General features: G+C 41.2%; 1 protein-coding gene across 2 annotated transcripts in view; it reads right to left on the minus strand.

Moving 5' to 3' along the window:
* The window catches only part of SNX2 (sorting nexin 2), a 33,901-nt gene extending 13,701 nt beyond the window's left edge, over window positions 1-20,200 (minus strand). Inside the window, exons 1-6 of one of the 2 annotated variants that reach the window (XM_084304825.1) lie at window positions 20,078-20,200; window positions 12,357-12,474; window positions 1,802-1,965; window positions 631-697; window positions 375-418; window positions 137-278 (exon numbers count right to left, since the gene is read on the minus strand). In XM_084304825.1, the coding sequence (XP_084160951.1) occupies window positions 137-278; window positions 375-418; window positions 631-697; window positions 1,802-1,965; window positions 12,357-12,474; window positions 20,078-20,185 (643 nt within the window). In that variant the 5' untranslated portion in view covers window positions 20,186-20,200. Of the gene's footprint in view, window positions 1-136; window positions 279-374; window positions 419-630; window positions 698-1,801; window positions 1,966-9,130; window positions 9,883-12,356; window positions 12,475-20,077 lie in introns of those variants that run through there. The other variant, XM_084304826.1, reaches the window with a different exon arrangement.
* Between the last annotated feature and the right edge of the window lie 3,657 nt (window positions 20,201-23,857).

Here is a 23,857-nt window from a genome sequence, read left to right on the forward strand (position 1 = left end):
CTTTGTCTTACATGTGAATATGACTGCACAGATTAGAACTTATTTCACAAGCACAACACAGGTATTAAAATATTTAATTTGTATTACAGTATATAAATGACATGCATACGTTAAACCTTACAGAAACCAGACTTACCTACAATACTTTTTTCTGGAGCTGGAGGCACAATGTAACCAATATGCATGTACTTTGTTGCTAATTTGCTGTGCAAGCCAAGAAAATCACTGAATCTTCTTTTAACAGAGAATTCATTTTTGTGAAACATAGAAAGGGATGTCTTAAAAAAAATAATAATAGTTTTAGTTACAATTTTCTGATGCATCTACTTAGCTACGATATAAAGTTATCTGCAAGTATTTCTTGCGCTAGTTACCTTTGTTGTTACTCTGTATGCCATATAAGCATTCATGCCATCCCCTGTAAGAAAATTAAAATACTTAGCCTAGAGCAAGTTACTTTAATCCCTTCATGTACTTTTTGTTCCAAACTATACATTACATATCTTTCCATTTAGATATTAAGAGTTACCAAAAGGTAACTGAGTAAGAAATAATACTAAAATCTCACAACAGTCTTCAAGAAATGTGACAGTCTACCCCCATCTGATTTACTAGGTTGAAGGAACTTACCAACTTTCTCTGGATCTGATACATTGATTTCTATATCAAACATATCCCCATTTGCTTCTTCTTCAATCTAGGAAGAAGGATATGCCATATTTAGCAAGATAACATGAACATATTATACACAGGTACAAGGATAAGGGTATAGGGGAAGTAGCAGGAAGATTAAGTATTTGTGTAACTAAAATCTGATTTAGACCCACCATCCAACATGAAGTGAATATACTTTCTAATACTGGTTTTAATTTTAAGCCTTTCTGCAAAAGCCTTTAGTATGGCAGCCCCTTTTCAAGCCATGTTAACCTCAACTTTTAGCATATATTTAACTTGAGGGTATATTACTTTGGTTTTTATCTCCTCCAATGTCAGCAGATAGTATGGTTCAAAAAAAAGCATTCTCATTCCCAATGTTTTTGTAAGCATTTAATTAAATGGTATCAGTAACACAAGAGCTTGGGAGGGGAGAAATGATAGCTAAAGAATTTCAGATACTTGCTTGTAGTCATGCACAATTTCCTGACCTTTTCATGCAATATTTCTAAGTTTGATAGAACAGAGATCTAAGGGAACACCATGGCAGAAAGGACAGTGTGACACGGCTGGAGGTGAGGAAAATAAGAATAAAATGCCATCTTGAAGCATTTCAGGAAGCAGGTATCTTCAAATCACAGACAGGTCTTGCTTGCAAACTCGTTTGCCCCTGACATTGTCCAGTAAGAGGATGTACTCTGGAATGAATGACATTTGCCAATGCCCTGACTTTGAATGTAACACCAAATGTAATCTGCCATCTTAAAACCACGATCAGCCTCAGCTATATGGAGGATAACGCTGAAAACTGCTCTCTCCATTTCCCCATTAACAATTACTTCAGAAATCCAAGTTAAAAACTGTAACACGATAGCAAGAGTTGTACATCAGTAACATTTCTATTGATCTCCAACACAGTTACCTGGCTAAGGAATTTTCCTCGTATTTTAAATATTCAAATGCCTATCACACTTTAAATGCCAAAAAATAGATTTTTTTTTAATACTTCCCCTTATCAATGGATGGTCCTGTGAGTTGAAATTTAGGAACTATCATTTAAAAAATAAAAACAAAACCCCAAAATAACAAAAAAATAACCTTCAAAAACCAAACAAAACATTTCCATAATTTACAATTTGCTGGATACCTCTTCTCTGGATCTATCGAAAATTGCAGGGGATGTTACACTTTTCGATTCCATTCTGGGAGCTACTAATGTAGTAGGTGTCACAGGAGTGATTGCAGGAGTAGGTTCTGGTGAAAGTATTGGGTCCCTCTCTGGACTGTCCAACGAAACTTCTTCTGTGGCTTCTAGGTAAAGATTTTGAGTTAGCAAATAAGTTTTCACGTAGTTGATACATATGTCCATCATAAAAAAAAAAAAACAAAAACAAAAACAAACAAACAAACAAACAACTAAAAAATTACAATATATAAGTTTAGTAAGATCACCTGTAAATAGCATCCATTTGTGCTAGATAATTTCTTTAAATATATAGCTAAAACTGGATGTGATACTTGACTCTCACGTATAATGGGTTAAAGTAAGATTAATATCACAATTCTTTTTTCACATGCTGTCAGGTAAACAGTCTTTTAAAGCAGTCGTGGAATCCATTCATTTCTATAAGACATTTTGTGAAAACTGATTTTTTTTTTTCTATCCTACAGACTGCTCTTTTTCAGCACCTACGCCAGTTTTAGGCTTTGTACCCTGAAGCTTATTTACTTATACAGGTTATTTACAGCTTATTTACTCATACAGGCTGATAATCAAACATACCAAGCAAAGTAGTATGTTTTAAATTAAGTTTAAAATAGAACCACAGTGCATCCCCTCCCCAAGACCATAACCTATAAAATAACCTATTTGTAGGTTACATCTATTAAATAACCAATAACCTATAAATAGACCATGATCTATACAATAAAAGTGTTTTCAGTAGATGAGGCATTCTGACTAGCAAAAACAGTTTTATTTTCTACCACCTCTTTAGGGCTTACAACAGTTCATTAGAAACAATATTTCTTTAAGACTGTATACAGTTCATCTGTATTTAAAGAGGATCTAAATCTCTGCTCTCCAAATCCTGCATGTGTTCCTTGATTAATTGGTTTTGACTGTGGGTAAACTATACACTTCTTGGGTATAGAGAAGTTCCAATTCTGGTTTACTTAACTAATGCTGTGGTTCTTGTAAATGTGCATTTTAAAGAAGTTTAGTTCCCTAAAGGATAATAATGACCACAGAACCATCATTTGATATGGAAATTGACTCCACAGCTTATCTCAAGATGCATTTACAAACTTCCCTGCATAAAGTTCCAACCACTTTTAGCTTCAGGCACTAAAGCAGATCCACTCCAGGTTGTGCAGTTACCAAAAAGGTTTACTATGCAAATATGCAAATTTGAAGAGAGCTGTTCTTGCAGTTTCTGTATATGTAACAGCTCAATTGTCACAAGAAAATAAGCTACCTTCCTTCTAACCTTGTTAAAGCCTGGTGCTCTGAAAGTATTATTAGTATTACAAGTCCTTATGTAAGGGTTAAGAAAAGAGCAGTTTTAAAGATCTGATCTACTTTAAATTTTTTGAAATTGTTACACCATGTGTGAAGAAGTCTCATTTTGTATGCTAACTGGCTGCTAACGGCTTGGATGGATGTACTACTACTTGCTAGACAAAAAAATACCTGGATGATGGGTCCAAAGGGTCATTGTGAATGGTGGCCAGTCACAGTGGTGGCCAGTCCCAAGTGATGTTCCTCAGGGGTCAGTATTGAGGCTATTTTTTTTTTTTTTTATATTTCAGACTGGATTTGCATGGCAAGGTTTTGGTAGCAGGGGGCTGCAGGGGCAGCCTTTGTGAGCAGAGCCCAGCAGCTGCCCCATGACAGAGCAGAGCCAGCTCCAGCTGCTCCAAGAGGGAACCGCTGCTGGCCAGAGCTCAGTCATGAGCGACACTGGGTGGGTCTCTGGGAGAGCAAAGTTAAGGAAGGGAAAGAACTGCTGGGCAACAGCAGCTGGGAGAGAGGGGTGAGGGCCAGCCCTGCAGCCCCCACAGGCAGTGCAGCAGGAAGGCAGGAGCTGCTCCAGGCAGGCAGCAGCAGTTCCCCTGCGGGCTGTGCAGGGAGAGGCCCCTGGTGGAGCAGGCTGTCCCCCTGCAGCCCATGGGTCCCACATGGAGCAGATCTCCACGCTGCAGCCCCCCCATGGGTGGAGGAGCCCCTGGTGGAGCAGGTGGATGTGGCCTGGAGGAGGCTGCGGCCCATGGAGAGCCCCCGCAGGAGCAGGCCCCGGGCCGGAGCTGCAGCCCGTGGAGAGGAGCCCACGCAGGAGCAGGGGGTCTGGGGGGAGCTGCCGCCCACCCGTGGGGGACCCGTGCTGGAGCAGTTTGCTCCTGGGGGATGGATGGATGGACCCCGTGGGATGGAGCCGTGTGGGACCAGTGCTTGAAGAGCTGCTGCCTGTGGGCAGTACCCGCAAGCTCAGTTCAGGAAGGACAGCGTCCCTAGGAAGGACCCCAATGGGAGCAGGGGCAGGGAGTGACCGTGAAGGGGTGGCAGAGAGAAGTGCTGTAGCCCGTGGAGTCACCATCCCTGGAGGTATTTAAGTGTTGTGTGGACATGGTGCTTAGGGACATGGTTTAGTGGTGGGTCAGCAGTGTTAGGTGGATGGTTGGAGTGGACCATCCTAAGGGTCTTTACGAACCTAAATGATTCTGTGATTCTCTTCTCCAGGCTACATTTCCAGCTCTCTCAGGCTCTGCTCCTGTGCCAAGCACTCCACGCCCTTTACCATGTTAGAGGCCCTCTCCTGGACTCTCCCCTGTAGCTCTGGGGAGCTCAGAGCTGTGCTCAGCACTCTGAGTGAGGATTCTGAGCAGAGGGGAAGGATCACCTCCCTTGACCTGCTGGCAATCTTCTTCCTAATTTTCAGGTTATTGATTTACACAGTACTTTCAAACTAAACACAAACACCTTTTAAATTCTCCATTTTAATATGAGCAAATGTTTTTTTTCTTGAAAAGCTCATAATTTTCCTTCCCCTTTTTTATTCTTATTGCTAAATCTTTTTGAAGAATCCTGCTGTTCCTTCCTACCCTCAAATGCCACAGAGAAAGGATATACCATTAATACAACAAAGAAGTTTAGTTCAAAACCTCAGATGAGGTGGGTAGTCATGCTGACACAGATGGAAAAAAAAAAAAAAAAAGCTTTTAGACTGAGACGGTGGAAGAACCACATTTAAATACTGAAAAGAGGTAGTTCTCTTATTTGTCTGCTAGCAGCATTCAACATATGTAAGAACTTATTCAACTGACTGTTTCACCAAAGTATATAAGTATATATGGACACATGCACACATACATAAATAGAGCTGTTCTGCTTTAATTCACTCTTTTTCTACCACCAGCTATGTTCCAACACAAATGTCTGGAAATCGAACCACTAGCCATCAGTAATCAGCCTGCTGTACCTTAAAATTTTAGACAGGACTATAACACAAGTACTGAAGGCATTCACACCACACCGATCTCTCACCATCATCAGTTGAGAAAACATTTCTGTGAAAATATGACTTCACAAAGGCAGTGTGAATTAAAGGTGTCAAATCATCACTGCTGTCAGGTAAAGCAGTGGCACACACCCTCCCTACCACCCCTCTTTCTCAGACCTGTATCCACACACCCCTTAGTAACATGAACTGACCCAGGTTGAGTTGATTACTACATGAAATCAACCCAGGATCAGCCCCCTACCACTGTTCAGAAAACAGCTGAAGCTACTCTGCTGGATTGTTTCTGTAAGAGGAAGCAGCAAGAACAAGCAGTTGAAAATGCAAGAAGCTTTCCTCTCAGAAAGACCACCAACTTGCAACTGCAGGATTAGAACTGGCGTAAGAGCAGACTTCGTTCACACCAGCATTTCTGGACCTGTGTGACTCCAGGTTGGTTGAGAAGTAACAAGTCTTGCAAAGCGTTGCCTATGAGCCCTCCTCTTCTGTTTTCCTGAGAGGATTTATGGACAGGAAAAAAAGTATGTCCGAATGATAGCAACAAGTCAGTTATTTTAGGAAGAAGAGTTTATGCTGTCCTTTCCTGTTACCTCTCACCCCCAAGGCTGCATGCACCCAGCATATTACATAAATCTAGAAGAGTGAAATGGAAACGGCAGTGGAAGGGCGTGAGTGGAGAGAGCAGGAGAAGACAAGGACATCATGCTTCTTGTTCAGAGGCAAAGTATTAGAAGCTAATTTCAGAAGTAGGTTATTGTCATTCAAGACAGATTCTGAAGGGGAGAAGAAGCATTAGCTCTATAAGAATAGCAGGCTATTACACTTTCTAGCTATTCTTTCCCCTCAGAAAAGCAGTCTTTAGTATATTTGCTAAAGGATTATTTCCCAAGAAACAGATTTGTTCAGATGACCTCTGGCAGTCACGCTTCTCACACACATTCTTTCAATTTGAGAAATCAGGTGATGCAGTCTTTGCATATGTTTTTGTTTTGTTTTGTTTGTTAAGCTCTGTATTAATATTTGCATGAAAAATGAAATTTGGATGTCTTGCTTTACTGTATAGTTCTCAAAATCATAAGCTCTTCTGGAATAGTGGCAACTGCTCTGCCCAGCTTCAAGGAAGAAACACTGAGGTCCAACATATTTCATGTCAGCCATGGCAGTTATCAGCACACGTTAAGCACTCCAACCAATCTATTGCTGTAAGACTTATGCACACGAATGCCTGCTCTATAACCCATCAGTGGTCTCTGACAAAAGATCTGTCAAGATGCTTAGCTTCAAAAGAACATGAAAATATCTCTGCCTGCTACAAAAGACAACTAGTTAGGTTTAACATTCTACAGGCAACTGCTCCAAGTTCCTATCAGCACTTAAGCAGGGAGCTCGATCTCAGCATCATACAGCTCCTGTTTCTTTACCTTTCACCACCAGTATTTGTCAAGCATCATCTCAGAAAGTGCAAGTTTGCAATTCTTCACAAGCAGCTCACTTCAGCTAAGTTATTTTTACTGATCACACTTCTAAACATCATAGATCTCTTAACATTCTGATATCACGTGAGTGCTCAAATTTTATTATCTTTGCAAATTTATTCAGATGATCACATAGATTTTCACATAGATTTGGAAGTAAACTGAAGTCGAAACTCTTGTCCAGAACAAAGGATACATTTTATTTATTACAAGAAAAAAAAAAAAAAAAAAAAAAAAAGCTTCACCAGGGTATAGCACAAATTGTAGATGGATATTCTAACAGAACTGAGTGTTCTGCTATGCTTAAGTCATAGCCCATGACTCTTACTTTTACAAGAAGAGGACTAAAAATAATCTTAATGAGAACAGAAACACTATAAACCAGTAGCTTCAAGTGCTTTTGTGTTTGGTTCTCACAGAAAAGACGTAGAGCTCACTAACCAGTTTCTAAAAGGCAGCCAGGCATCTGCACATATCTGCTCTGCTCAGACTATCACATGACAACAGCCTGACAGGCACGCTAGCTGAAAACTTGCTGTTCGGCTGAGCTTCAAGTATTATCTTGTCTGGCCCACAGAATTGGGATGTTCTTTTCTGTACAAATTTCCAGGAGAAAAAAACAAAGGCAGCCAAGATGTATCTGTAACAGCCTGAAGGAAAACAACACCCCCTCCAAAACACAAACCCTCCCCAAAAAAATCAACAAAAAAAATCCCTACCAAAATGCATCAAGTTTCTCTGAGGATACAGTAGCTAGCTACTTGTACAAGAGGATGCACTCCCAAACACCTTTTGGAACGGAAAAAAGCTAACATTCACAATCAGAGTGGAAAAAAATGAACTTTCTATTCTTCTGAAAATGGTAACTGCGCAATGGTACTGCTTAGCAGGCTTGCTCGTCATCTGTGAACACCAAAGGAAGAAAGCATAGACAGCCATGTCCTGCAAAGGCAGTCCACAACATGTTTCTGCAGTTAGATATGGATCTGGAGGCCAACATTTTGGGAAAAATGATTCAAGGTTTAATTCATTACTCTTATTATATTCATTACTCGTAGAACCTTATGGATGGCTAGGTTTTACAGACACAACTCAAAGACCTTTGAGGTACTCCTGACACTGAATGATTTGAAGCGCTGACTATTATGACTCCCACATGTAAGAAAACTATGGGCTAAGATAAAGTAATTCATTTTTGGCCAAATAATCATCACAATGACTTTCATTCTAAAGGTGAAAGTGCTTAAATGGGTTTAGCAGGACTGTTCATTTACAGAACCAAGAACCACAATACTGACAAAGGCTGCAGCAAAGTCTACTCATCTCCAACAGCAGACAGAGACCTCAGTTTCTTCCACCTTTACACGCCACTTTTAACAGCCCTGACAAAGCACTTACAAGTCAGCAGAGATGAGGAATATCTAAAACATTTTATTTCATGCACTTTCTAATGGCTGCCCCAGAAACGCAGTAGCAAAGAGTCTTTAAGCACAGTCAAAAAAAGCCTAAAAAAAAAAACCAACAGATTCTGAACTGCATTAACACAATTCAGGAAATCATAGTGTTTCTCCCTCACCTTATTTAAGGTTGCATTGTTAGATAGATAACAAATAAATTTCAAGCCTACAGGAGTCAGAGAGAAATATCACTAACATTACCGATGGGCTGAGGTCAACTGCATGAAGTTCAACAAGGCCAAGTGCCGGGTCCTCCACCTGGGATGCAATAACCCCAAGCAGAGCTACAGGCTGGGAGATGAGTGGTTGGAGAGCTGCCAGGCAGAGAAGGACCTGGGAGTGATGGTTGATAGTCGGCTGAATATGAGCCAGCGGTGTGCTCAGGTGGCCAAGAAGGCCAACGGCATCCTGGCTTGTATCAGGAACAGTGTGACCAGCAGGGCTAGGGAGGTGATCGTCCCCCTGTACTCGGCTCTGGTGAGGCCACACCTCGAGTACTGTGTTCAGTTTTGGGCCCCTCGCTACAAGAAGGACATCGAGGTGCTTGAGCGGGTGCAGAGAAGGGTGACGAAGCTGGTGAGGGGCCTGGAGAACAAGTCCTACGAGGAGCGGCTGAGGGAGCTGGGCTTGTTCAGCCTGGAGAAGAGGAGGCTCAGGGGCGACCTTATCGCACTCTACAGGTACCTTAAAGGAGGCCGTAGCAAGGTTGGTCTCCTGCTGGTAACAGGATGAGGGGGAATGGGCTGAAGTTGCACCAGGGGAGGCTTAAATTTGATATTAGGAAGAACTTTACTGAAAGGGTTGTGAGGCATTGGAATGGGCTGCCCAGGGAAGTAGAGGAGTCACTATCCCTGGAAGTCTTTAAAAGATGTTTAGATTTAGAGCTTAGTGATATGGTTTAGTGGAGGACTTGTTAGTGTTAGGTCAGAGGTTGGACTAGGTGATCTTGGAGGTCTCTTCCAACCTAGATGATTCTGTGATTACCACATTTTTACAAGTACGACTACAAAACTATAATTGTTTATACCTACAAAGAGTCAGAATCTCTCCTCCCAGGAGCCATCCGTAGGATTTTCTTCACCTGGATTTTATATCATCTAATAGTGATAGGAAGCTGTGGAACTCCATTCTTGTCCCTACAGGCAAACTAGAGATTTCTCTGTAATTTCAACATGTCCAAGAAAAAAAAACTCAATCTCACTCATATTTTAACTAGGTCTTGCTTTCATAGAAAGCAAGGCTTATGCAACCAAGCTGAAGGCAAGAAAATAGATCTCTCACACAGCCTTCACACTGCTTCTATCCATGGCATTGTTTCTTTCAAGGACTGGATTAACATCACTGTCTAACAAAACAGTCCTAAAAAAGAGAACCAGAAAGAGAGAAGTTATTCACTAGGATACAACTGTTTCATGCAAACTTCCTGCTTAGAACAAGATACTGCGAAAGATGTCATATTCTATCCTAAGCTCCACTAATTGCTCTTTTTCCTGCTTCAGAGCCCATCCTAGCCTCAGTCTGTATGTTAACTGACCTTTTACAGACCACTTTTTGTCGTGTTAGACATGCAGTATGTTAAATGCTTTCAGTTCAGTGCCATACACATTTCAAAGAATGCCTCCCACAGCAAACTCAAACTCATTAAATCAGTTCCGTTTGTTTTCTCACAGAATCCACTTCAGTTGAAACAATCTGGCTGCTAACATTTGTTCCTTCTGTTTGGTTCCCATCAATATTTACTCCAGCCACCTTCTTCCTTTATATTTTCCAGCCAGAAGAGAATTCGGCTTTCCTAAAATATCTATTCCAGATTGCTCTATGGTTACAAAAAGTTGACTTTAAATACTGTATATGTTCCTAGTACTAGAAAGCTTCATTTTTAAAGCACTGCCAGTCTTTCTAAGTCATAAAATCAGGCAAAATAAATACAAAAGAAATAGGAAAATGCCTCTGGTTTTTACTCTCTATTTCTCTTAAAACAGTTTCAGAGAGTTAGTAAACTAGTTAATATATTCTGACGGTGTCATAAACAAATGTACATTACAATATATGCAAATATAAGTTTGGTAAGTTCAGAACAAACATAATAGATGCGAATATAAATCTATCTATAAAAATAGCCCAGAACTAAATAGAGTTAATTTAGAAATAGTTAATTAGTTAATTTAGAAACTAAAACTGAGAAATAGCTTGGCCAGCAGGAGCAGGGAGGTGATCATCCCCCTGTACTCAGCTCTGGTGAGGCTGCACCTCAAGTGCTGTGTGTTCAGGTTTGGGCCCCTCAGTACCAGAAGGACATCGAGGCCCTGGAGCGTTTCCAGAGCAGGGCTATGAGGCTGGTGAAGGGCCTGGAGCACAAGTCCTGTGAGAAGCAGCTGAGGGAGCTGGGGGTGTTTGGTCAGGAGAAAAGCAAGCTCAGGGGAGACCTTATTGCTCTCTACAGCTACCTGAAAAGAAGCTGGGGGTTGGCCTCTTCTCACAGATAACTGGTGACAAGACTATAAGGAATGGCCTCAAGCTGTGCCAGGGGAGGTTCAGGTTAGAAATAGAGAAATTTCTTCTCAGAAAGAGTGACCAGGCATTGGAACAGGCTGCCCAGGGAACTGGTTGAGTCACCATCCCTGGAGGCATTCACAAAACACGTTGATGTGGCGCTGAGGTATACCGTATAGTGATAGACTTGGACTGGATCTTAGAAGTCTTTTCCAACCTAAATGATTCTATTTTTGAGTGACTGTAACAGGGAAATCAATGAAGATGAATTTAGGATTGTATTCAAAGCAGACAGCCAACTGACTCACTCAGTAAGTAGTTGTAGAAACATTGTTACCATTGAGAAGAAACATTTGAAACCACCTCTTGATGTCCATAAACCTATTATATCTCCTTTCCTGAACCGTAAATATACCTGTAATCGTGACAGAAACCATATCCCATGTTAGGATATGGGTTAGTAGACAAGCAACATTAAGTAGTGACTGATTAATAAGGGATTGGAAGTATTGACTGGTTACTTATCAAAGCTTTCATATCTCTCTCTTCAAACATGCAGTACTGTCATGAATCAAATGCTAGTGAATTGATAGGACTTTTCCTCTATGCTGGTCTGTTACCTTTTCATTATAATAAAAAGAGTCTTGTGGAAAAAGGAAATAACCCCTGGCTTATAATACAATCTGAATTACCTTTCTTTATAACTGGGAAATGACACGAGTACCTTATGTATAGGTATGAAGCAGAAAACAAGGATGTAACTTAAATTGTGGTGTGGTTTTTTTTTTGTTTTGTTAATTACATTTTACTACTTTATTGCTATCACCAGAATGTGTTACTAACCAGCTAACACTGCCACACTACACAGCCAGGGTACACACCACTGAGAAACTAGTACTTACACAGACTTAACCAACGCTATAGTCGCGCAAGAAAAAACCTGTATATCATTGTCAAATGAAAAAAATACACTAAATTTTTCTATTAAATAAGTTCCCCGAGGTGCCACTAATTCAGTATGTGCAAGTAATTTTTAATTTACTTTACAAAAATATATATTGTCAAGAGTGTAATAGAAGTGTTTACTCCTGAGACAACACACGCAAGTTTAGTTGAAAAAAAATCCCAATTTCACTTTCTCAATTAATCAAAACTTATCTAACCTGAAGAATAAGTCATATATCACTTTGTTTTTACTAATAAGAAAGATAAAATCTCCTAGTTTGAGTTCAAAATGAAAGGCTACATTCCAAAACAGTTTTACAATAATGCACGATCAGTAGCAAGATGTATTAACAATGACAGAACAACTTTGGGCAAAGATGAATCTCATATCTTTTTCCTTTTTAGTGCATTATTTCTCCTGCTAACTTTCAAGTTCAGAAAATGAACAGTATTTCATAAGACCATAGGACTTTAAGTAAATACATGATTGTTGAACATAGCAAACAACGTTGAAGGCAGCAAGGGACACTTCTAATACCTGAATGCATTAATTCATTACTTAATGAAATTTCCAGGAAGTGTACCTTCAACAGACTAAGAAACAGTTAAGACTGGCTACAACTCTCAATTGCATAAAATTAAAATTTAACTTTCCATTGCAACGGTACTGCTTCGTATTTCCTTACAGCCAAGCCAAGAAAATGACCTTCTACAGCACAAAAAGGTTTTAAACCTCCTCCCCAGAAAAGCACACTCCTTTTAAGTCCAACAGCAAACAATTTTATACAGACACACCAGAAGAAACAAGTAATTACCAGCAAAGAGGTCTTCTCTATCATCATCTAGCATGATTTCTGTCGGCTTTGGACCATTGGAGTTTGTGCTGAGATCTTCTGCAGGAAGACTTGCTGGCTCTGGAGATGAAGGACTTGACTGTTAAAAAAAGAAATAATTAGCATGGAGCCAGTTGCCACGTGTCCACATAAGAATTATTGCAACAAGCATTCTTTCATTGCAAAGAAACAGGGAAAGATGTACAGAAAGGAAACCCTGTCAGCTATTTCCATTTCCTACTCTTAGTGTGATAACAATGAACAAAGGATATGAGCTGGTCAACAACTCTCTTCATTTCTTTGTTGGAGAAAAAAAAAAAAAAAGTTACTCATTTCCTCAAGTTTAATTAGCGTGAAACAAAAGCTGCTACAGAAGTATCTTGAATCATTTTATTAGTATTGCTGAATGTGATTTGATTAAGCTCCTTTTCAAAAGGCTTATATTTAGATTTGTACACAGAAAAAAATAAACAAATCTTCAAGTTCTCCATCCCATTTTTTCAGAGATTAAAAGAGTAGATTAATGCTACTAAAACAACTCAGCTCTGCTTGCAGCCATAAGAAGTTTTGGTATCTTTAACAGTTTGAATTCAGGGATTATTCCTACACAGGGTCACACTGCACTGACATGGAAGCTAGGCTTGCCACTGATGCAGGTTTTTTAATTCACTGAAGACTGGAATTTGTCCTGTGAAAAGAGAAATACTCGGAAGACACTCAGGAAAAGAGATGAATCGATACTGAAGTTGAGGTTCCAAGTATACAGCTTACTCAAAAAACAAATACACATGTAACCAAAGACCAGTGCTTCAGTTACCAAATTCTGTTGAGTATGCATCAGCTAGGGTTACTGCAACAGTACTAGAAAATTTGCAAGACTCACTTCCCACAGTTCCATCCCAGATAGCTAGCTAAGAGCTTTTCAACAACAGCGTATCTATTCATGAATGCATGCCCTTTTCAAGGGCATCTGTAAATTACGTCATTATGTGTTTCCTAATTTTTGCTGGGAGTTGTCATAATTTAGGTTCAGAACCAAAATTCAAAATAGGTAAGAAATGTTTCAGGCTACACTTCAACAAACATCATGGGCTACAAAACACTAAAAAAAGCCTGAAAACAAAACAAAACAAACAAACAAAAAAACCACAAAAGTACTCTGTTCAGATTATATACTGCACATTCATAAACATAGCATGGATAAAGCATGGCATGGATATTGGTCCTAAGGGAGAGGTCTTCCTGACCACCGGCTCTCAAAGAACAGTGTGTGTTCTGATACAACATACGTACACAACTGCAGCTTTACTTGAAGCAGCACAGAGCAGCATCCTGGCCCCCACATCAACCCAGATCACAGTCACCTGAAATTCTGGTCAGAGGAAGTAAGCAAGGAGCAGAAGCCTGCCCGAGAAGCTCAGGAACAGTACAAAATTGTTTTCTACGGGACAAACCAAATCAAGACTCTCTTGACCTCAAAATTTTTTCTTCTAAAAAAAATTTCTTTCTAGGTGAAAGAAAATACAAGTATGCCAGAAAGTCTGTGTTCCTTTAAACAGAAACCCCATGTTCCATTCAAATTACAGAAGGAGATTATATTCCCTTCCCTCTCCCAGCAGCTGCCAACTCTCTGGGAATTCCACATGTAATGTGGGGAAAACAATAAAAAAATAAAGTCATGAGCAACAAAAGGAGCAGCCTCTCAAACTGCTTGCTATGCTTTTGCCCTAGAGCTTACTAAGAAAGTCAAAGCAGAAACACTGGGGAACTATACGAAGGTAGTAGAGTTTATAAACTTAGAAGCAAATAGTCCACTAGCCACAGGTACACTTCCCATCTCATACTACACCAATGCCCAAATGATCCCACAGCAAACACAGTGCTGCGAGGTAACAAAGTTGTATTTGTTCATTCTCTGAAGCACCATCCTAAGTTGTATCACAAGACACATAACTAATTTAGAGGAAATGAGCAAGCAAGTTAAAGAAAAATCACGACTTGACATGCTCCATTATTCTACTAACGATAGCATAGATAGCATGCATCACATGGAAAGGTCAACACTGAAGCGAATTGAGAACCCGCAAGTAGCACATTCCCGAAGAAACAGCCTCTCTCTCTGTGTAGGGCTGCACAGAGCTGCAAGTTCAAGGTTGTGTACCTCAGCTAGAACAGCAAAGCCTTTACTTCCCTGTGAGGCTCCAGCAATTTATAGTTTTATCAGCATAAGTGATTCTGCACAGAAACATCACAGATTACTGATTCCAAGTAAGGTTCTCCACTGCTCGACTCTGAGTAAAACCCCACTCGTCTATTTATGGTTTAGCACGTAGTGGGTACCCCACACCAACAGGGATGCAGAATGACACATAGTTCATGCTTGTCAGTTCACCTCCAGGAGAAATAGCTGTAACATGGCCAAGCACAGGGAATAAAAGCCTTCCTGACACTTACTGTACACAGCAGATGGCTTCCAGCTTTATCCCTTAATTGTGCACCTGATTACTGAATGGTGAAAAAAAACAATGTGAAAAAATACATCTTCAAGATATTCTCCCAGCCTATCTGCTCAGTTTTATCTGAGGCAGCTGTTTTGCTCACTGATGATTACTTTTGACTACATCTGGCTTCTAATTACAAAAAAAACCCTACCAGATAGAAAAATCACCCTGAACTCTTAGACCTGATCCACACACTGCATAATAAGAACACATTTATGTGCCTAAATCAACAATTTAAACAGAGGAATTAACCTAAGCCAATAGCAAACCATTCCTACCTCAAAAACTGGGAAGTCTTCGTAGCAGTAGACAAACACATGGAAAGATGCCACCGAGCCCTGGTAGGATTATGGATCTCTTTTCATTACTGAGCTGGGAAAGATGCTGTCCATGGCACTGTTCAAGTGGCACTACGTACTAGGCTTCACAGGCATAGTCACAGATCAGTTACAGTGTGCTTCCTCCATAATTTGTTTACCCCATTTCCACGAAGCACAAGTGGAGAATACTTGCAAAAGGAGAGGCCTTGAACAAACCCCAGAGGCACCTCAGAAAGGCTCAACAAACAAAGCTTATTCATGCAGCTGTTATAAATTGTTAAAAAGGAATGAGGTCTAGAAGCAACTCTCAGAGGAAGACTTCCAGTGAAGCACATGCTCTTCCTATGCATTATTTGCTATATGAATATGAAATAAAATTCTTATTTGTTGTGTACTTCAAGTCCTGCTTTTTAAGAATAATAGGTATTAACGTTTAGCTTCGAGGATGATTCACTTCTAAGGAAGATTTCTGTCATTTAAAATTGCCTTTTGCTGAATACGGAATTACCGGACCTATAAATCTTTAAATGGCTCTCTGGAATTTTTAAACAGCTGTCATTCTCAGAGGAGGTAAGTTAAGGATGGAGGTGACAAACAGTTGGAACTATTTTTATATGAAGAAGAAAACTAAAAACGAAAAGTTTAAATCACAATGTATATGTACATACAAGCTTCTTAAAGATGATTAATGGTCTGAACAGCTACAGTAGTTTTGGACACAGAACCAACCTGTTTTTAAGAGTTTCGTAACAGGTTAGGACACTGTCTTCAAAAGTCATCTTCAAAACAGACAGCTGTTCTCAGTGAACTTTATGAAGGCACAGAAAGCCACTGCCCTGAATGTGTCAGAAATTACAGTCAATAATTCCTAATCATCTGATTATTTTACACAAGAAATGGATAACAGAGTGCTATTCAGCCTCTCAAAAAAAAAAAAAAAAAAAAAAAAAGATGTACTCATGCACCCATACAAGTATTAGTAACATGAAGCTATTCCAGTTACACTCTCCTACAGGTACAAGCTAAAAGCAGGTAAGTAGGTAAGTTCTTTCTTTTACGCCTATGGAGTACAGCTAAAATGTCTATAAAAATGGCAGTCAGAGAAGCTATTAAATACATAACAAAGAGAAAATCTGAGTATTAGAAAAGAAACAGAAGACAGAGACTTGCACAAACTCATTGCCTAGACAACACACACACACACAGGCAGCACAACTGTTTAGAAGTGTTACACTTTCTTGATGCCAGTGATTCACAAACCTGTCCATTTCCTGAAACATGGACAGGTTTACATTTTGCCTGTAAAGCTTCTGTGCCGAAACTGAAGGGAAGCACCCAACAACCAAGACACTCAATGGCCAGGACATTCAGGATCCTGCTCTGCTTGTTGTCTAGAAACAGAATTCTGATGAGAGGACTATGGGCCCATTCCAACCCAAACTGGTAATCACAACCTCAATTTTCTTCCCTTCAATTGTGCATTACAATGCGGTAGCAATAAATGAGTATTTTTATAGCCTTGACTTACGAAGGCACAAAAACAAGTTCTTGTGTTTTCTGTTGGCTGATGTTACAGCCCTGGATGTTTGGGCATCATCCCTTAACAACAGGGTCTCCCCCAGACCAGTTCAGCTACCTGTTTGAGCTCTGCCAAGCCTCCTTTGGTGGGGTCTCAGTAGGCTGACAGGCAGACCACCATAGTACTCCAGTTGCTCCAGGCCATCTGGCTGGTTTTCACTGAATCTGTTTCAGAAGCTCACAAAGTACTGCATGTGCAGAGAGAATAAAGACTCAAGTAGGAGCATAATGCCCTAAAATTAGAGCACACAATTACCCTACAATGAACTACCCTGTGCATCCATTACAGCCTGGATTTAACACCAAGGAACAAGAGACATATTTCCAGCTGAATTACCCCAATTAAATTTGAGCGCAGAATTAGTCTTCTGCAAAGTTATAGTATAGTGTTCAAGGACTTAATATTTTATTCTCAGATATTCTACTGAGATTATTACTGCTTCCACTGTAATTGGCAGTGTTAAATTCAATATATATCTAGAAAGACATCTGGATTCCTACTTAATATTTTGCCTTCTGCACAGAAAACCAAGCACATATTGCAGGTCTTTGACATAAACTGTTAAACTGGCAATGAGATTGCATACACACCCTGCCCTAAATAACAGTCCTTGATAGATTACAACATCTGCTTACTCATTGTTTTCAAGTGCCTCCATGTATTCTTCCATTACAAAAAAAAAAAAAAAAACACAACAGGAATATTAATACCAATTGTAATGAGTAGGTAGCAGCTCAGCCACATGTTCACACAGTACCTGTTTTACAGAAGATGGAGGTGGGTGATACAGAAATGACTGAGAAGTGTTTAGAAGGAAATGGAGTAAGAAGTGGCACAACAGTGGCAACAAAAACAAGGAAGTAGATGGCAAAGAAAATTTTAAAGCAGTAGTGGAATAGAACAGACTGGGGCAAGGAGGAGGAGGAGAACAAGGTAATGATGAAAAAATACTAAATGTACTATTTTTCAGGAAATCTAACGTATGCTTTTTCACGTATGTTGCCAAATGTGACTTTCACGTGGTCATTTGCTGTCTTTCCTAATAGCAGCAGAGGACACAGTCGGAAAATTAGCAATTTATTTATAAAAACTTGTAACAGGAGGTGATTATCCTCGTAACGCAGAGTTAGCTTCCAGGACTTCTCACACATATCTAGATAACTTTTTTTTTTTATATATATATATAAAAAAAAAAAAAAAAAGCATCTGAAAATTCAGCAACTAGGTAAGTCCATGAAGACTGTGAACATTACAAAACTACAGAGGGCTCAGGAAGCCCTTGAACAAAATCCTCGTAGTTGGAAGAGCACTGCAGGTGAGTGCCAGCACATACACACAATCATCAGCAATATTCTTTGCACAGCATCTACCACTGACTACTGTTGGAAATGCAGTCTTGGCTTAGAAAGACCATTTGTCTGATACAGTCTGACTGTTTCCACTGATGAAAGCAACTGTGGCAGCTAATGGGAGACCACTCTGTGATGATGAATTCAATGGGAGGTAGTCCATGAGACATTACAATACAGTTGGCATAATAAAAACCCAAGAATCATTCTACTACTCGAAGGCACTGCAGACATCTGACAAGGAAACAAGCTCCCTACCAGCTCTGACAAGCTGCTGCTCAGACAGCTGCCCAGAGCTTTCAAGCTCTATTTTCACAAAAAGGGAAGCGCCCTCATTTAACTCCACCTTGAAATACACAAGTCTCCATTTAATTATACAAGTAAGCCTTCCTCATAAACTGCATTTAAATATTTCATGTATACTCTTCATAGTACATGTGAAAGTTGTATCTTGTCAGAACAAACTCAGACGAATAAGTGGGTGTCTTCTAAGGAAACATTTTGTTAACACAAAAGCTATTTGGAAGACCTATTAGCAGTTTCACACCTTTTCCACTGCACATCCAAGTAAGAAAGAAGCAAGATGCCTTTTGTGAGCTGCAATAAGAGTGAAAGCAATAAAAAATGCTCAGGATGGGTAAGAAGAGGAATTAATCATACAGAATCATATGTGCAGCTTGAAGACAAACCAGTTAGGAACCCTTTCAAAATACCACCACCTTCATCGAAACCAGCTTTGGACCTCACCATCCCCTGCTTCACTTTCCCCTCAGGTAATCCACAAGCAAGTATGTGATCAACTGCAAAGAGCTGTTGTTACTTTAAAGAACCTCCACAGCCATTTAGAGACATGAATATTTATAGGATTAAAACAACCCTCAAGTCAGGTTAATTAAGCCCACACCTTGGATGACTGCCCTTCTTTGGGCAAAGGTGCCCTATACACTTGAATTATATGATCTAGCTTCATGGTGCTGAGCAGTTAGTTCAAACTCAGTTGTCATGATTCAAGTTTTCCTTCCAAATTTGCTAGGAAGTCACAAGAGCGAGGCTCTTCCCTAAATGCTGTAGCTGATTAGATGACAAAAAAAACTTTACTGACAAAGCTTTTCAAAGCTTCTCTTTAAGCAAAGAGACTTCCCCTTAGCTATTTTCTTCCAAATAAACTGCATACAAAAATGAAGCAGCACAAGGGGACTGTCAACCAAGCCACTCAATGCAAAGTGTGTTTCGCTGCCAGCTTTCCAAGTCAGAGGAGCTCTCAGTAACTATGTTTAATCATTAAGAGGACTTTTAACTGGGTTTTAGGCATTAAGTCTACCATGGTCTAGAATTAAAGCCACAGGAGATAGAAGACAATGTTTATGCTTTTCTGCAGTCTCGGTGCACAGACCAAGACCCCAGTGATACGCAGATGTACGGACGTCTATCAGTGCAATCCTTGTCAACTGCAGGTCCACACCATTCGCTATCCTTCACAGCACGCTTCCACACATTTTTTTTTTTTATTTTTTTCCTAGCACTGCACATTTTACGCATCTACAAAAAGAAAAAGAGGTAAGAGAGAGAAGACAAGCGGTTGCTTTTCTGCTTTACAAAACACGTTTAACAGCCTCTTTGTGCGCTGTGCCTTCTCGCGAAGGACAGCCGGCACACAAAGGAGGAAAAAAAAAACAAAAAAAAACAACAAAACAAAAAAAAAAAAAACCAGGAGCGATCCTATCGCCGCAAAGGTCAGGGGCAGGAAACTTCACGGCAGGAGGCAGGGGGGCGACTGTCCCCCTGCGGGGGGGTGCCCGGGGCAGGGCTGACAGGAGGCGGCCTGCGCCCGGCCGTTAACCGCCCCCCACCCCCACACCCCCTCGGCCGCTGCAGGGCCGCGGCTCCCGGCCCCGCTTTTGGCCCGTCCGCGGCCCGGGCAGGCCTGTCCGTGCCCGGGGAGCCGCCCCCTCACCTCCATGGTGGACACGGTGCTGGCGAAGAGCTCCTCGCCGTCCTCCAGCTCCTCCAGCTCGGCGGGACGCGGCTCCCCCAGCGGCGGGGGCTCCCGCTCCGCCGCCATCTTGCGCCGCCCCGCCCCAGCCCCAGCCCCAGCCCCAGCCCCAGCCCCAGCCCCGCCCCCGGGCCGCGGGCACGTGACCGCGCGGCGGGAGCGCGCAGCTGCGCCTGAGGCAGCGCGGGGCCGCGCGCCGAGCCCCCTCTCCTCCCCAAACCCCACTGAGGGCAGCAGTGCCCCGCTCCTGCACAGCCAACGCTCAGTTAAACACCGTCTGTGCACGCTTCTGCTCTGTTCCTAATGTCGCAGAACCACAGAGTCATTCAGGTTGGAAGCGACCTCCAAGATCACCTGGCCCAACCACCCCCCTGCCACCAGTGTCACCCACTAAACCATGTCCCCAAGCACCACGTCCAGCCTCTCCTTGAGCACCCCCAGGGACGGTGACTCCACCACCTCCCTGGGCAGCCCGTCCCAGTGCCTGGCTGCTCTTTCTGAGAGGAAACGTCTGCTCATTTCCAACCTGACCCTCCTCTGGCACAACTCAAGGCCATTCCCTCTAGTCCTATCACTGGTTACCTGTGAGAAGAGACCGACCCCCAGCTCCCCACACCTTCCTTTCAGGCAGTTGTAGAGAGCAATGAGGTCTCCCCTGAGCCTCCTCTTCTCCAGACCAAACACCCCCAGCTCCCTCAGCCGCTCCTCACAGGTCTTGTGCTCCAGGCCCTTCACCAGCTTTGTAGTCCTGCTCTGGACACGCTCCAGGGCCTCGATGTCCTTCTTGTACTGAGCAGCCCGAAACAGCCTGTTGCACACTTCATTATACCTAAATAACATTCGGACATCTTTTTAAGACTTAAAAATTCAAGGAGGGAAAATGGAAAAACCTATTCAAAGTGTGCAAGTATTTTCTGTCCAGAAATCCAGCTCTTTGGCATCTACTTTTTTTTTTTTTTTTTTTTTTTTTTTTTTTTTTGTGAATGAGATCATCATTGGATAGCACAGCCTCACTGCCTTTTCGATGTCTTGTGGCATTCCTGTTCTGCTATTCTGTTTCTGGAAAATTCTCAAATAACTGGCACACGCATGTTTTAAGGAGAAGTTATGATTCAGTCACCTCCCCTGTAATTCCATATCCTCTGACGTTACACCATTAACATTTCTCACCATAACTTTGTTTTCTGTGATTTGGAAGATCACGTGATATGTACTACATTTTTTACATTTCAGGCAAATGCACTAATCTAGCATCGTGCTTAGGTGTTTAATGGTTTTCCACCAGACTGACTAGTTTTCTGACTTCATCAAGATTCACACCCATGCCTTTAACGCTCATGTGGCTAGACTATAAATCAGCTCTCCTAAACACCTTGAAGTAGTCATCTATCACACCAATTGAGTATGCTACAGAAGCAGAATAAAATAAAGAGCAGACAAGATGTCAGTTTTGGTGTTATTTTTCACTCATTAACAAGGGTATGTGAGGAGTTTAAATCCTCTTATTTCAAAGTAACATTATCATTTATTGTTTACTTGCTCTCCCAGTACTCCTGAGATTTGTGGGCATGGAAATTCATTATGGATGTTTTTATGAGAGAAGGACCCAAGGAGTAATACAAAGGTACTGTAATACAAAGGAGTCATACAAAGGTTTCTATATTTTAATGTAACTGAAAATTCAGTTTGGAAAACTGTGGATTAATAAATCTGGGTGAAAAAAAAATCTAAAACAGAGAAAAACATCTGAGGAAATAAAACGGGAAAACTCTAATGCTTCAAGAAAACTTATAATGATTTCAAAAAGCCGGTCATATGAAATAGTGATGTGCCACTGCAAAGAAAAGCTAAATTTAAAGGCAAGCCTCATCCCCATCCACACAGGTGCTCATATGTGTACCATTAATAGCTCAACTCTATTGCATGCTGCAAAGTGAGAATCCAAAGGAAAAAAGAGAAAGGTACCCGTGTATGATAAGGGGATCTGCAGTCACCCATTTATTTGCAGACAGTAAATCCAACCCTACACCACTACATGAGAGGGGTGTTAAGGCTTTGAAGTCAAGAAACTGATCAGTGGAAATGATGAGACAAAGTTTACCTGTGGAACTTGATTCAGGCCTTTGTGTAGATGCATTGTGACCACTTTAATTACATGGCTGCATGCAAATATTTCCATAGGAGCCTTCTTCCCAGGGACCATTGACTACACAGCTACTGACGTTTTTCTTTGTGATACCACGGTTAGCTACATACTTCATTTATTATATGCAGTTCCTACCCTGCTCTGCAGACAAAACAATTCATCTCCTTGCAGGCTTTTCTCTGAGACTCCTTGCTACACAATCTGAGTTTCACAGGCACTGACGAATGTTTTCTTCGGAGTATTCCTATGGGAGTATGTTGCCCATTTTACAGGCAGTGTGCAGAGGATGAAAAATAACAAAAAAAAGTGCTTGCTAATCCAGATCCACAACTTGAGGTAGCTAAGTTTTATGTTTTTCTAGAATACCTAACATTTCAATGGTTTCTTTACCAAGGCAGCCAGCCTCGACATCACAGTACTAGCCATATCCACACCCCTGTGGATGGACTTTTATTCCTCTGCTCCTCTCTTCTGTTCCTTCCTTTCCTGTTTCCAGCCCTTGTCAGCTCCCATATTTTCTAAATTAACTTTGAGGGAAGATGAGAACCCTCCAAAACAGGGCATTTCTGCTTTTGACCTACTGGCCAGTGGTTCTTCCAAGGCCCTAACATCTGCAGCACAGACACTGCACTGCACCTCTCATGACTCTTCCTGCAGCAACTGCGGAATCTGCAAGCCTTTGCAGCCCAGCCACTCAGGGGAGATAAAGAAATCAGAAATGCCTCCTGGATAAACAGTATTGGGAGTGGCTGTACAATAAAAGAAGTTAATTTTTATCGTGCAGAAATATGTTTCACTGAAGATTATAATCTTGTTGGTCTTATGTAGCTTTAAAAATGAACAATACAGCAGTGCCAGAGCTTTATTTTCCTTTCCCTCACTCAGGCTGCAGTGGTGCTGAAGGACTGAAATAGCTCTAAGTTATTTGGGCATGGGTAAAATAATAATATTATTGTTTTGCCTGGATATACTTCTGTCCCATAACATATGGGACATATCTGTCCCATAACAGCTAAATTAGGTAATAAAAAAGAAGTTGACAAATTTCTAAGCAACTTGAATCAAGGTTTTACAGTCAAACGTGACAGATTTCACATACCTTCTTACGTGTGAGACACTTCATCGACTTTGCCTTAGCACTGTACCAACAGAGCAGCCACTGCAGCCCCATGTCTTTTTAATGATTGAAGTATCAATTAAACTACAAGAGATTGAAGACTAAGAAAAAGTAGTTTTGGAGGAGACAGTGACAGTTAGTTACACAAGCCTGAAGGCAGTGCCTGTAGTTTCAGTCTTCAGGGAGCCCCAGGAAATCATCTGGGCAATCAATTTAGCCGGTAAAATGTTTGTCAAACCTTTTCTTAAACATCTCCAGTGGTGAAGACCCAAAAGCCTCATCAGGCAAGCCAGATTAGTGCTTTGCTATCTAGCACCAGAAAAATATTTCAGGCATCTCATGCCTAACCTAAAAGCCCATGGCTCTCCTGCTAGTGATGGACCCTGCTGTGAGGTATGGCTTGGTAATCATGTGGCGCTGCTGGGCTGCCTTCCGCTGTGATCTTACTTAGAGACACTCGGCCTCGTTTTGTATCCTT

This window comes from Netta rufina (genome assembly GCF_964035555.1).
Source record: "Netta rufina genome assembly, chromosome: Z".
In the NCBI taxonomy this organism is placed as follows: domain Eukaryota; kingdom Metazoa; phylum Chordata; class Aves; order Anseriformes; family Anatidae; genus Netta; species Netta rufina.